General features: G+C 38.7%; 1 protein-coding gene across 3 annotated transcripts; it reads left to right on the top strand.

Annotated features, from left to right (window-relative positions):
• The first annotated feature begins 3,544 nt into the window (after positions 1-3,544).
• Positions 3,545-14,034, top strand: lmbrd2a (LMBR1 domain containing 2a). 3 transcript variants are annotated; one of them, XM_040156393.1, is made up of 18 exons: positions 3,545-3,736; positions 4,771-4,988; positions 5,235-5,344; positions 6,573-6,671; positions 6,843-7,010; positions 7,145-7,355; positions 7,581-7,655; positions 7,812-7,916; positions 8,037-8,220; positions 9,162-9,343; positions 9,618-9,751; positions 10,041-10,146; positions 10,364-10,461; positions 11,324-11,427; positions 11,765-11,811; positions 11,932-12,040; positions 12,545-12,638; positions 12,817-14,034. In XM_040156393.1, the coding sequence occupies exons 2-18, from the start codon at positions 4,815-4,817 to the stop codon at positions 12,839-12,841; spliced, it is 2,025 nt and encodes a 674-aa protein (XP_040012327.1). In that variant the 5' UTR covers positions 3,545-3,736; positions 4,771-4,814; the 3' UTR covers positions 12,842-14,034. The 3 variants fall into 3 exon arrangements, with proteins under 3 accessions (XP_040012327.1, XP_040012326.1, XP_040012325.1); XM_040156392.1 differs by having other exon boundaries at positions 12,778-14,034; XM_040156391.1 differs by having other exon boundaries at positions 12,775-14,034.
• Positions 14,035-14,461: the final 427 nt, after the last annotated feature.

The following is a 14,461-nucleotide window of genomic DNA, read 5'->3' as shown; positions in this document are numbered from 1 at the left end:
GGTGAGTCATCATTAAGGTTATGAGCCACAACTGTTTTCTGACAAGCCAAAATGTCACCTTTATTGTAAAAAGGCTTTCACTAAAATGTTCATGCTACCACGCACGCTACCAAAGCAGCAAAATATATAAACTAAAAACTAACCATGTCTCAGTGAAAGGACTGTGTATAAGTAAATCTGCAGGGGTGATGGTAGTGAATTCACAGTATAATTAATTTCAGACAACACGAGGCTTTGGTACAAGGTTTTAGTTTCCCAAATAATCCGTGTCCTGTGGTGCCAATGGGAGTGACCCGAAACCCGACCGAGTTTTTGTTAAAGATGCGTTTGAACTTCTCAGAGATTATAATATGATACCCTTCTTTTTTGTATCGTAAACAACTGGGCAAATAAGTCCATCTCTCTACAAATAATAGATTAAAGTGATTAAAGAAAATAGAATAAAAAAGGGAAGACAATAGCATGAAGGAGAGACAGCTAGTATCTCACTTTATCACAGCTTGGTTTCAGTCTCAACACCTCTGAGCGCTGTGTGTCTGAACTTTCCTTGAGATGAACAGGTGCCATGTGTTTTTCACTCTCTGCTGCGTGTGATTAATGTTTAGCTCTGATGAATAACACACCTTTTTAGAACCGTGGCTGCATGAGATTCCTATTTAAATCCTGAGTAAAATAATAATTATGTTCAGAGTCTGAATCAACACCATAATCACCATCATCACCATTAGTAGCATACTGCTATTATGCACAGTTGTGTCAGTATATTTATACTATACTACTATTTATACTACTATGTTTATGCAATGTGTTGTTAGGAATTTAGTTAGTTGAAAGATGAGAAAGATTCTGCTTTGGTATTTCTTTTATTAAAAAAACAACAACCGATTTGTCTGTTTTTATACCCTGGTCCTGAAAGAAATCATATTTCGCTTCAGCTATATTTTTCATAGTTGAAATGACTGATGAACATAAACTTGAAACTTTTTCCAAAATTATTGCAGAGATGTGTGTTGCACTTGTTATTTTTTGCTAAAGGTAGACTCGATTCTGCTTCATCTTTTCACAAACTTTATCTGGTTTCCCTTTCCTTGCTAAACTCCGTAATGCTGATGAAGTTTAAGGACAAATTCATTACCTCCATCTAGTGGAGGCAACTGTAAAACAAAATTATTCACTGCAGTTGTTCTTCTCACAGCTTATCGAACATACAAGTTAAAAATAACAGTATAAACTTCACCCACTTCCAGTCTTTGTGCCAAGCTAAGCTAACCCGGTGCTGGTTGAGCTTTATATTCACCGTACAGATGTGTGAGTGGTATCAATGTCCTCATCTGACTCTCAGCGAATGAGAGTGCAAATGAGCATATTTTCCAAAATGTCAGACAGTTCCTTTAATTTATTCTCTTTTTTTTTTTAATCTGTAACTTAATCCGATTTGTAAAAATATTCGTTATAAAAGCATTTATTTTAAAATTTGCCATATTAAAATTAACTGAAGCAGATTTCCTCTCAGAGTGGACAGACATACAAATCCAGTTAAGTTTAGACTCTATGTTTGCACACACCTGACTCAGATGTGTGTAGAGTGTTGTGTAAGTGTCAGTAGCTGAGTAATGATCTACAAAAAAACAGGACCAATCTATATTCTACAATGAATGATGGACTTAATATCACTCACACAGGTTTATCAATAAGAATACTGATAATATTAGGACATCAGGGCCTGAATGCTTATATGGCTTATTACATTAATCCAATAATCCAAGAGAGAGAAAGGGGGTTGGGGGGTTAAAGTGAGAATGTAGGCTGACAGATGGCCTCACTAAGCACCTGCCAATGCTGCCAGGTTTTATCTGCACTAACTGTAACAAGATGGAGGAAAAGCAATAGAGAGGAGTAATGTGACAGGACAATCTGAAGCTGTAAATGGACCAACACAGACACTCTGGACTACTCGTCTGGCATGATTTGGTAAAGAGTAAATATACAGGATTTATTTGATCATACATCTTTAAAAACCGGATGGAGCTGATGGACAATATTCTAGAGGACTGGCCAGAATCTCTGGACATTTTTGGGTCAGTTTGGATGGATGCATTGGGTGTGTCCAGAGCGGCTGAAAACTGGACTATTTGTCTGACTCTGGTAGAGCATCTGTTTCTGGATCTGCTGAGCCAGGTGGATTTTTTACTGGAACACCAAACCGTGTGCTTCAACGTACTGGGCCCGCTGTTTGACGATGACCCTTATGTGTGGATGTTGCTCCACAACTGAAATGTTTTCTTTTTTTTTCTGCATATTTCTCCAGCACTTTACAACTTTGCTGCTTGGCAAGAATTTAGACATGAGGTAAATCCAAAGCTCTCCTGTCATTTTTTAGGGTACAGAGTGTCCACTTGGCTTTTTCAGGTTGCCGCCGGTTTAAAACAGAATGGACATTTGGGAGTAACGGGAAAGCATTAGGATCACCTTCGCTCAATTTCGACAAAGTATATGTTAATCCAATGGTTGTTTCATATTAAAGGACTGAATTACTGAGATTTGTTTAAAAAATAAAAGAGACAGCGTTCCTGTTGAATTGTTGAATTGAATTTTTTCCTTTTATAGTGAACCAAACCGTAACATCGCCAGTGAATCTGCTGTTGCAGCCCGCAAACAGTCCAAATATTTTATGTCAAAGTGTGAAACTGTGAAGCAAAGTGATCCCGGGAAAAAAAAGTGTACATGATCAATAATTCTTTTTGGGTGAAAAGTGTCCGGGAGCATGGTTTTATTTTATTTTGCCCCCAGGAATGATTGTGCACCTCACATGGCTAGAGCGGTGATTCATCAAGACTGTCATCTGTCATCTGTCTTGTGCAGCAAGTGTCAGGATTCATGCATTTTTGTCCAGTAGAGGCCATTGGAAGATTCAATTCATCTTGAACCACCGGATTAACAAGCCATTTTGAGAGCAACACAGGATTTACTATGTGTGTGTTAATGACACACACATAGTAAATGATAATGATGACACGAAATGACAATCAATGACACGATAGATCATATACAGTATATTCTGACTGATACACTGTCAGTCTAAAGCCTCTATACTCTATATTCTTCACTCTGATTGGAATACAATGTGCAGTGTTTATTTTTGCAATGGTTTGTGGCCTCAATTAACATTTAGTAGAAACTGCAGATTATTCCAGTTATTGTGTTACTTATTTTATTCTTATAAACACACATATTTTCTATATATTTTACCATACAGGAATAAATATAGAAGTAAATGGGGTATACGGTGTACATATCTTTTGAATTAATCCCCAAATGTATATTTAGGTGTCACAATATTTTCTAATTTATGCAAACGTATGTTTTTTTTATTTCTTTTTTTTCTTCTTTTTTTTGTGGAACTATGCCAGTGAGGGTCCCAGCGAACTGGTTTCATGTTTAGGACATTGTGGCCATCTCGCCTACAATACCCAGAGTCCCGTGCTGCGCCGGAGTGCTGAGCCCTGTTGCACGCCTCTTACGCAATGTCGCTCCAAAGGTTGTGTACAATGCGTCGGACTCCGCGTCCGAGGGCCACGTTGTGCCCGTGAATTCTGACTGTTTACCAGTTCCCCAAGCTTGAGTCTGAGAGAAGGATCGCGAAAGGTGGGAGATTCACTTCGGCTGTTGTCGCTGTAATGGTAATATAAGAAAGGCTCCTTGTTCCTGGAACGCAGACCAGCACTCAGAGAATACGGTAAACAAAGTTTAGTGATCGCTGCTCTACTTTTTAAACGAGACGGGAGCACAGTGCCCAACCATCACGAAAACAAAGTCGTCACCAACGGCTCAACTCGAAAATAAAAGAGATTGGGAGCAATTTTAAATAAAGCAGTAATACTAGTATATATTTTAGATGGTTGCTAGAAAAACAAACTATTTAACTGTGTCCTACATAGACCTTATTTATTTTACTTTTACAACTTCCAAGTAAGAACACCAGTGCGTTTGCGAAATTCAGTTCTTTAACTACAACTGGTGTGTAATTAATATTTTTGCTTATACTGTTGTAAATGCATGAGATATTTTTCAACGTAAATTTTTGTTATTATTATGATTTTTTTTATTCTGTGGTCCCAGGCACTGTTTTCACTCGTTTCAAATCAGCGCCTCTTTAAACTTGTTTGAGTTTGCTCGTCCATCACAAGTCACATCCATCAAGTCTGCATGCATGGCTGTCAAAGTTAGACTGTTGTGGTAATGCATTTTAAATGCAGGCAGATTTGAAATCTTTGACCCCCCCCCCAAAAAAAGTATTCTAACAGAGATTTTCGTTGCAGAGAAATTAATGAAAATCCTTGTACAGTAGAAAAAATGCCAGATTTCTAAAACGCAACAGAATGGTTTGCAAAACGGCAAGCTGTAATATAAAGTATACATCATTTATGGTAAATAGTGTAAAACATGCAAAAAAAAGTGTTACATTCTATAGAGTTTTAAAGCACCCATACAGGTATTTTTTCTACATCTGCCTGACTTTATCTGCCTTTTCTTCCTTTTATTTTTAATTTTTCACAGTTCCTCTCTCAACTCTCTTTCCTGTTGATTTCCCCCCTGTACTCTTTTCACCTCCTTAACTCATCGCTGTATCATGTGGAGGGTTCAGGTCACATGTGTTTCTTCCTGTTATCCTGAAGATAGGAGCTGATATCCAATCTGTTTGCAGTTTGTCCATTGAGCTCCTCTCTTCTCTCTCTGTGTTTATGTCTCTCTGTCTGTTGCGCCCTCCAGTCTGGCACCATGAGCTCCTGACGTCTGTCTGTTCATTCATCGCTATGAGGGGTGCTGCGCTGGCGGTCGTGGTCGTGGTTGTCTTCTTCTTGGCCCTCTACCTCCTCCAGCGCTATGGAGATTTGCGGAAGCAGCAGCGGATGGTCCTGTTAGGGGCGCTGCTCTCCTGGTACCTCTGCTTCCTCATCGTCTTCATCCTGCCACTCGATGTCAGCACGGTATGAAGCCTTTGAAGCTGTTAAAAGTGTGTGTCAACATGAGGTCATTTGTTCATTAGGTCACGATGTGAGTTTGTGTGTGTATTTTTGAGAATAATCTGTGTATGAGTGAATGTGAGCTGTGTGTTTACTTACACTGCTCTTGCCGCCGGCGTCTTACCTGTACCATTGATGTGATGAATACGCTTCATCACGTGTTTCATTGAGTGTGTTTACCTGACTGTGCAAACTCTGCTCCTCTCTTAGACCATCTACAAGCAGTGTGTTCTTGACAAATCACACGACCTTACTCCTGTAACTCAAGCAAGACACACTAATCGGACAGAGGCCAACTTGTCTCTTTATCCATCTGTAAGGTAAATAAGACACTTTTTGAGTTATCGGTACCAGGGCTACAGTTTGCTAATTTCAAGGCAATCTATTGCTGCTGATCGTGTTCGAGGGCCATCCAACATCATACACAACATAATCATTTGGCTAAATTGGACAGTTCTAACCTACTACAGATATTCACAGTTCTTCTGGTGACATTTTAAATGTATTCAGTTGCTTTAAACCATAGAAATTGGTTGTACTTTATTGTATTACAATTGCTATGGGCTTTATTCTCAGCATTATTATATTATTATTATACACTCAAGTCCTTGTATTGTTCTGTCAGAGTGTGTAGATTAAACAATTAATGACGCAACATTAAAAGCCAACTGGAAAGAAGAACGTGTGTGTTGTATTATCTGAATGAATGACCTGATACACACAGTAGCAGTTATCAGTGTTATTGTTGCTTATAGTGCTTCACACACGTACAAAAGGTTATGGTGTGTGAATTTGTGACCTTATTTGTTTCAATTTTATCATCCTCTGCACCAGAGTGTCTGGTCATGAAAGTGTTTCTTAGTCCATAGATTTAGTTTCAAACTGGGTTTGCAGGCTGTTTTTCTTGGTTTCAAAAATCCGGCATAAAGTGTTTACTTAAAGGGCTCGTTCACCCAAATGACAAAACAAATTTACACATTTTCTCAATTATCTCTGATGGTATTAAATTATCTGCATCGTATCTAGCCATGCAGATAACCCAAGTACAGATGAGGTGAACTGAATTCCATTTGTGTTGTTAACAGCAATAAAAAAAAAAAAAATACATTTAGAAAATTCAGCAGCAACATGTCTTTCAATAAATAGTACCCCATTTAATCTGGTTCTACTTAGTTTTTATTGGAACAACTTCATATTGAAGAACTACTGTGATTATTATTTTTTTTTTTTTACCTTTTTTCAGCAATTTCGTTGAACTGAACCCTTTAAAGTGCCTAGGTGTAGGATTTGACACTGTAGTAGGCAGCTATGAACTCTGCTACAATTCAAAGTGTTTATCCTACTGTGGTTGTGTTATAGTTGTGACGTCGTGCCACAAGTCATATGATGTGAGAGCACATTGCATTTAATGTTTGCTCTATAGTCCTAAAATTGATTAGGCCAAGAATGTGCAAAAGCTGCTCTTAACTGCTTTTTCTCTGCTTTGTGGAACTGTGTGCATAGATGTGATGCTCAAAGTTTTCTGTGTATGTTTTGGGTGTGTTACAGTGTACCAAAAGTGTGTGAGGAGCCCTGGAGTTATATCCCAGACGGCGTCCTACCAGTGTTTTGGAGAGTTGTATACTGGACTTCCCAGTTTCTTACTTGGTGAGATCGTACCACACAAACACAGTCACTTACTCAAACCTCATCTATAACTCCTGTGTGTTCCCCCTTTTGTTATATAGACAGTTGTGTTTTGGTGTATCGACTTGCTCTCTCTCTCATGTGCGTGTGTGTGTGTGTGTGTGTGTGTGTGTGTGCTTTCTGAGTGTACAGGCTGCTATTGCCCTTCATGCAGTCTTATGCACGGTCGGGAGCTTTCTCCAGAGTTGGAAAGATTAGAACAGCTCTCATCGAAAATGCAATCTATTATGGTACCTACCTCCTTATCTTTATCTCCCTGCTCATCTACGTGGCCGCTCACCCACAGTGGAAACTCACATGGTCAGTCAGGTGTACTCTAATTCATAAGATGGCTAATGGGCTGCCACATTTGAACCTCGTTGCACTGTGGTTGTGCTTTCTAAGCTGGTATCATGACGGTGTATGAATTATCTGTCTTTGTAAAACTTGTGCAGGACGGAGCTCCAGACCATCGGTATCACAGCTGCCAACACCTGGGGCCTCTTCCTTCTGGTGCTGTTGCTAGGCTACGGCTTGGTGGAGATCCCGCGTTCTTATTGGCTCTCATCTTCCCATGTTTACCTGCTGGCCAAGACCTACTTCAAGGCAGCAAAAATGGCTACTGAGAAGGCAGCAGCTGAGGAGAACCTAGCAGATGTTATGGAGGTGAGGTTTCATTACAAATCCAGTGCTGCTACAGTAAGTAAGAGGACGGATTCCTGCAGGTATTCAATCTAAAAACGTTTTCCTTCAGAGAATCTTTCCACAGTCTTTGCATGTATAAAAAGCAGACCGTTTCTTTAACAGCAAAATCGACGTATCACCTGTATTTTTGGCTTGTCTGGCTTCTCTTTTTACTTTAACAAGAACAAAAATATTGTGTATCATCAGGAGGTGGCAGCTATCCACGGAACTGTCAGGTACAACCACTCTCTCAGGAAGTGTGTGGACACCATTTTGACAAAGGTGAGAAATACATGAGGCCATTTGTTGCCTAGATTAAATTCTCTTAGATTAAAGTCTTCTTTTTTATGTGTACATGCAAACTGTAAAGGTGCACTTTACAGTTTATACAGACAAGTTCTGTGGGACAGCCTTCATTTGAGTGTCATCTAATTTCAGTGTCCCACTGAGTACCAAGAGGAGATAGGAAGAAATGTGGAAAGCTCTTGTGAGGAACAGAATGTCCTTCCCACCGAAAGAGGACTAGTTAGGCTTCATAAAAAAGTAATTATTTTTAACATTTCACTGTGATTTTAAAGGAAACGATGCAAAAATAAGGCAGCACATGGAAATGTGAATAATAGTCATTTGCTTTGGTTGCCTGTATGTGTGCGTGTGTTTCAGGTAATCTCTGCAGTGCAGAGACACGGTCAGACTCGGGTTCAGTGGTCTATCTTATTAGACCAGGCCTTCCATCTGGAAGATGTAGCTGAAAGCCAGGGCAGCCCGGTCCGGCACTTCGTCCATAGCTTCCCCTCAGCACTCCACGGCGGCTGGATCCGTAGGTTCATCTACACTCCTACTGTGGGTGAGTTCAGTCACCACCGGAATCTCAAAATCACAGATGAAGTGCCTTCACTCAACTACTTTACTGAAGTACAAAGTAAAGGAACTTCTAATTTTTCCATTTTGTGAGACACAACTTTTAGTAGCCTGACAGTGCTGCTTTGATTTGTGGTCAGTGGTCGAATTTCTCATCCCACGACAGTGGTTCCTTGGGATGACGAATGCTTCTGTTTTTTATCCCATTCATTCTGGCCTTCTGATAAGTATGAATGTAGACCTGTGTGAGATAAATTCCCTTGACTACCTAGCTAGGTATATTTTATGCTCTGATGACCAGTGGTTGAAATCATTGGCTTTTTTCAACAAGCCACAACAGATTTCAAATTAAAGCAGCCAGTTTTTATTTCCAAGCTCCTTCTACAATCGCAAAGTGTTTTTTTAAGAGAAGAGAAAATGAATATTATAGCCTTTATTCTGTAAAGGGCAGCACTGACTTTTAACTTTTTTTGCACATTTTGTTTTATTTGGTATTTCAGTAATATCTTTGCAAAGGCTTAATGTATCCCAGAATTCCCCCAATACAGTTGAATCATAGGGAAAAAATATATAATTAAACTCTGTGGGATGTTTTTGTGTCACATGTCAGTTATTGGTAGCATCAGTACAAACCCAAGATCTTGTGATCTCAGATAATAGTCAGTATTAAAATAGAACAGACAGTTTTTAGGCGCACAAATCCATGCAAATCATGTGAAAAAGTATGATAAACTGTTGTTTCATTAGAGTGTAGGGTATAAGACAGACTTCAGTCTGTGTGCTGGTAAAATGTATAAACTTCTTTGCTTGTTAGTTTTTTTTGAATCCACACCTACAGGATGTGGCATGTATAACTCAAATGTCACTTTGAATGTTCATTCAGCGTTCGTATTTATGTGTGTGTATGTGTGTGTTTGTGCTCCTCAGAGTGGTACTGGGAGTGTGTGTTCAGGCAGGTTTTCTCCAGGATGCTGGCAGTGCTCCTGTGTCTCCTCTCCGTAGCAGTGGTCTGGTCCGAGTGCACCTTCTTCAGCACGCACCCCGTCCTCTCTCTCTTTGCTGTCTTTATTCGGATGGCTGAAAAACAATACAACTACATTTGTGTTGAGGTAAGCATGTGCGCAACGAGGGGCATGGAAACACACACACCCAACATTTTTCTAGAGTATTCTTTATTTATTCTTTATACTTTTTTTTTCTCTTTAGTAGAAAACTGCTGAAATAATTGAATCATTGCCTTGTAAACACATTAGTCTTGCCTCATTAAATATGTTAATAATCAATATAGATACTCAGCATAATATGCTCACTTCGGATGTAATGCATTGAGCTAATTCAGCTAACCTACGCCCATTCTCTGCCTGTATCGTTTTTCTCCACCAGATGGCGTGCTTTATCAGTATCCTCTTCCTGTGTGCTTGCGTCTACTCCACAGTCTTCAGGATACGGGTTTTCAATTACTATTACCTGGTGCCACATCACCAGACTGATGCCTACAGCTTGCAGTTCAGCGGAATGTATGTCCGTCATAAAGTCAGAATTTTAAATATTTATTTCACATGATAAGCTCATCTGATAAGTTCATCTGTTTACACATTAAAAGACAAGTTTAAACTGGAGCATCACACTATACATAATATTTCCCTTGCCATTTTTGATTTTGAGTTTATATGAGTGAAAATTGTTGCACGAAACTGCTGTTACCGGTTTTGGTCACAGTTTCTAAAGAGGAAGCACAGTTGATTCTGATCTTCTCACACTGCATTACGATATTAGGTTGCTTCCCTTTATTTTTTTTGTGCTCAGGTTGTTTTGTCGTCTGACTCCTCCTTTGTGCCTCAACTTTCTGGGCCTTATTCATATGGACTCCGCCATCTCGCACCAGGACAGAATACAGACATCGTACACCTCTGTGGGTTCCGCACACACGCACAGACACATGCACAAGCTGGCACATACACAGGCGTTCATGTTAACAGAAATGTATAAATGCAGCCATCACGGATAAGAGCCTCTCAGGAAATGTCATAGTATATGATCACAAAAAAATATATGTAGAAAAGGTCCAAATCTGTTTGTGTTAAACCAAATGGAGTGATATAATGCCTCTTTTTCTTTCCCTCTGTCAGATCATGGGCTCTATGCGTCTGCTATCTTTCATATCTGATGGCTTCTACATCTACTATCCCATGCTGGTTTTGCTGCTTTGCTGCGCCACTTTTTACAAGTAAGCAAATAACCGCAAACAACTAAACACTATTTTCATCAATTTAATATGAAGACTACATTACAATACCCTAGTTTTGTTTATATACTTACTAAGTCTAGATGGATATATATGCTGATATTTCTCGAAAGTGTTTCTCCATTACATAGTTTCTCCAACACTTACAAGTTGATTTTGAAACTGTAAACTGTAAACACTTTTTTCTTTAAAAAAAAAAAATCTTGTTTGTTTATGTTATGTGTTTATGTTTTAAAAAATGGACTATCAGCCAATATATGATTATCAGATTTTAAAAAAAATTCCAATATCTCAATATCAGTATTGGCCTCAGAAATGCAGTCAGGCAATAAAGCTACATTAAGTTATTATAAATGGTGTTCGTCTGCAGGGTGTGACTTAATGCAATCTCGTGTCTGTGTTAAGTGCAATATTTGGCAAATGTCTGACACCATTTCTTAAAGTACCGAATTTTTCCTTTTTTTTTTTCTCATTAAATGCTTCGAGTAGCATTAAAAAAGAAAATGAGAGGTTATCCACACACCTACTTGATGCATATAATGAAAATGCTGTTTTTTGCCCTTCATCTGTAAAGAGCTGGGGCTGGATGTGCACACTATACACCTCTTTGGTACATAGAGGTGTATAGTGTGATAGTATCAGTTTGCCTGTACTGGCCACGAAGTCCTCCTCTGATAAGATCAATTTGATTAATTGACAGATGTGATGCAGCTTGTTTGATAACACATCAGTTGCTGCGCAGGAAGTCTGGCGGGAGGGAATCTGCTCTGAGAAACCTTTATTAGTTGAATTGTTTTAATGTTCCACATAAAGAAAAGACGTTTAACAGTGTATTTGTTTGTAGCCTGGGCTCCCGCTGTTTGAACCTTCTGGGCTTCCATCAGTACATCACTGACGATGACTTGACCTCTGAGCTGGTGGATGAAGGCAGGGAACTCATCAGAAGAGGTAGTTTTATCAGAAATTCAATCAGTCACTATTTCTGATTAATCTGTTCCAAGATGGAGTATTTGTTTGACTCATTTACAAACTTTTCAATAAAAATGAACCAAATTATTGCAGCCTCGATCCATTATGTTATCCACTCTTGTCTTTAGTAAACTTCATTGTAATGTATTAGATACAACAGATTATTCTGAGTTCTCACTCTTTTAATGTATGTTTATTTCGTATACCTCAGTTCACATTAAGATGTTCAATGTGTAAAAGCAATAATTATCAGTTTTAATGAACAAAAGCGCACATGTTTTTATAATGATATGCTGTACAATTTTTCCTTTTGTAGAAAGAAGGAAAAGACAGAACGCTGAAGATGGAGGAAATCGAAGATGGGTGAGGAATTTTTTTTCTAAGACTCCAAGACAATCTAACCAACTTGTTGGCTCACTGGTTCTACTGGTTTGTGCTAAGTGTGTCCAGGTATTTATGTGCCTGCGTTGTTTTCTGTTTCAGGCCTGGAGGGAGCGGTATGGAGTCCAGGGGACCACTGGGCGGACCAGAGCTGGTTACTCTGAGTTAAAGGATAACCAGAGCAGCCCTGTAAAAAAGATCAAGAAAAGTGGTAGGGATTAAAGAAAACTACTATAACTATGGAATTAAATATTTTTTCTGTGTTGCTTACAGCTACTGAAACTGATATGACAATACATTTTCAACGGGGTGTTGATGGATGGCTTGATTTCGTATTTTATGCACGTTAGTATTAGTTTTACGAGGTTGTTTATAGACAGTTGACCCCCAGACTCACTGCCGTGTACAGGAAACCAAACATCTGCCATTTTAGCCATAAGGCACCGCACCCGCACAGAGTAGATAGAGACTTTACACTGTGTCAGAGTGGGTTACTTTGGAATTTGAACCACTAGTTGACTCTCTGTCCCACGCCCACACAGTCACTTACATTCATAATCAAACAACTACTAGTCACAAAAACAAAAGTAATGGCAACTTCTTTGTCTCTTTGCTCTCATACAAATTAACCTTTTGCGTATCAGGATCATTTACGTCCATCATGAATTGCATGCTGACAGTATACTGTGTATAAATTGCTCTTTGTCATTCTCAGTTATCACATTCGCCAGAAGAGATGGAGAGACGGAGGAACAGCAGACAGGCTTACTGCAAGACCACTCCAGTGACAAAGGTTCACCAAACAGAAGGTATGGTTTTCACTAAATAAAGTGAACATGTTTAGTGTTTAATAATGGCTGAATAATAACATGTCCTCCCGAGCTAAATTATATAATGTCAAATATACTTTCTCTGTCACTTACTCTAACTCTGTGTTTGACACAGTAGATCTACAGGAGGACGTTACCTCTCTCTGTCACCTTCTAGGACGGGCATCTTTGATGACGTTTGATAGACTGAGGACATGGAGGGAAAGCAAAAAACTCGTACATGCTGGAAATAACATGGAGGACTAAAAAATTATATTTTCCTGAGTAAAGTCTAAATGCAAAGGATTATATCTCAGGAAATAAATAGAAAAGAGAATGTGTCTGAGGCATATACATATCATCAGGTAACAGATGAAAATGAAAACTCTAATAAAGGGTTTTATATGTCAGCTGATTTCTGTAGCTGGTTTGTACAAGAGATCAGTAACTGTAAAGTAATGTTTCTCGAACCAAAGCCTTAACCTGTTTATGGGAGAGAGGCGGGGTCCACACTGGACAGGGCGAAAGTCTATCGCAGGGCTGACATATAGAGACAAACAACCAGTCACGCTCACATTCACACCTGTAGGGTCTTCAGTTAACCTAACCCTACATGTCTTTGGACTGTGGGAGGAAGCCGGAGTACCCAGAGGAAACCCACGCAGGCACAGGGAGAAAATGCAAACTCCACACAGAGGGGCCCCAGCCAGCCGGCAGGTTCGAACCCAGAACCCTCCTGGCGTGAGGCCACAGTGCTGCCCGACACTCATATATACTGTATTTGGAAATTCATTGTCGTCTGAAGATTGATACATTTTATTTATGAATTAAATAGCTTACTGGGCCTGAAACAAAATGAAAACAGTTAACATGTACGTAGAAGGAAGATATTAACAGCCTAAAAACTTTCATGTTGAAAGTTTTGTGTGTATGGACTACATGCTGACAATGACAACATTTTCTAAACACTCTGTAATACAGTCTGAAACCAATTGTTTTCTGTAAGAGTTTTCAATTGTGTGTCAACCATGATAAACATAATAATTTTGCCCATTCATTTTATCTTCTGTTGGATTATGAATGACTCAAAATGTACAGTGTCATATGTACCAGTACATGTGACCTACTGTCTCCTTAGGATCCACTTCTTAAAATGTATATTGTACCATAAAAAGTGGTCTGAGTGAATGTCTCAAAAACAATGAAAATATAACCTTATAGTCAGACTAAGTGAACAGTAAAGAAAGTGTTCATGTTTGATATTTTTTGTACATGTGTATCTCAGTCATCTGTTGGGACTCTCTATAATTACAGCAGACTTATTGACATCCATCAAATTTTTGTACTGGAATATTAATGCATATATTGTGAGACATATGGTGGCTCATCAAATCTACTGAAGGGCAAAAAATAAATGTAAAATGTAATTAAGAAATATTAATTTAATTTTAAATTAATAATTTTTAAACAAGTAAAATTCATTCTAATGTATCCAAAATTTATTATTTCTTTATTACTTTTGTCAAGTTTACTTGACTCCCTTTTTTAAAATCTGATTTAACCTATGGATTGTACATTATACATTAACCCGTTGCCCGTGCTGCCTTCCAGTGCTCTTCGTAAACTATCATTTTCCGTAATCAGTAGTTGACAAGTCGAACCATTAAAAGCTTTTGACTTTAAAATAACATAAATTCTCTAGCATAAATACCGTACCGTTATTTTACTCTAAAAATCATCCATACATAAACGTTTTGCAGATCGGGGATTAAATCTATGTTTGATATTTGATCAGTGACATGGTGCTCTACCCAAAACGCCGT

This window comes from Xiphias gladius, chromosome 19 (genome assembly GCF_016859285.1).
Source record: "Xiphias gladius isolate SHS-SW01 ecotype Sanya breed wild chromosome 19, ASM1685928v1, whole genome shotgun sequence".
NCBI lineage: Eukaryota > Metazoa > Chordata > Actinopteri > Istiophoriformes > Xiphiidae > Xiphias > Xiphias gladius.
This window is presented reverse-complemented; position numbering and strand designations above follow the sequence as displayed.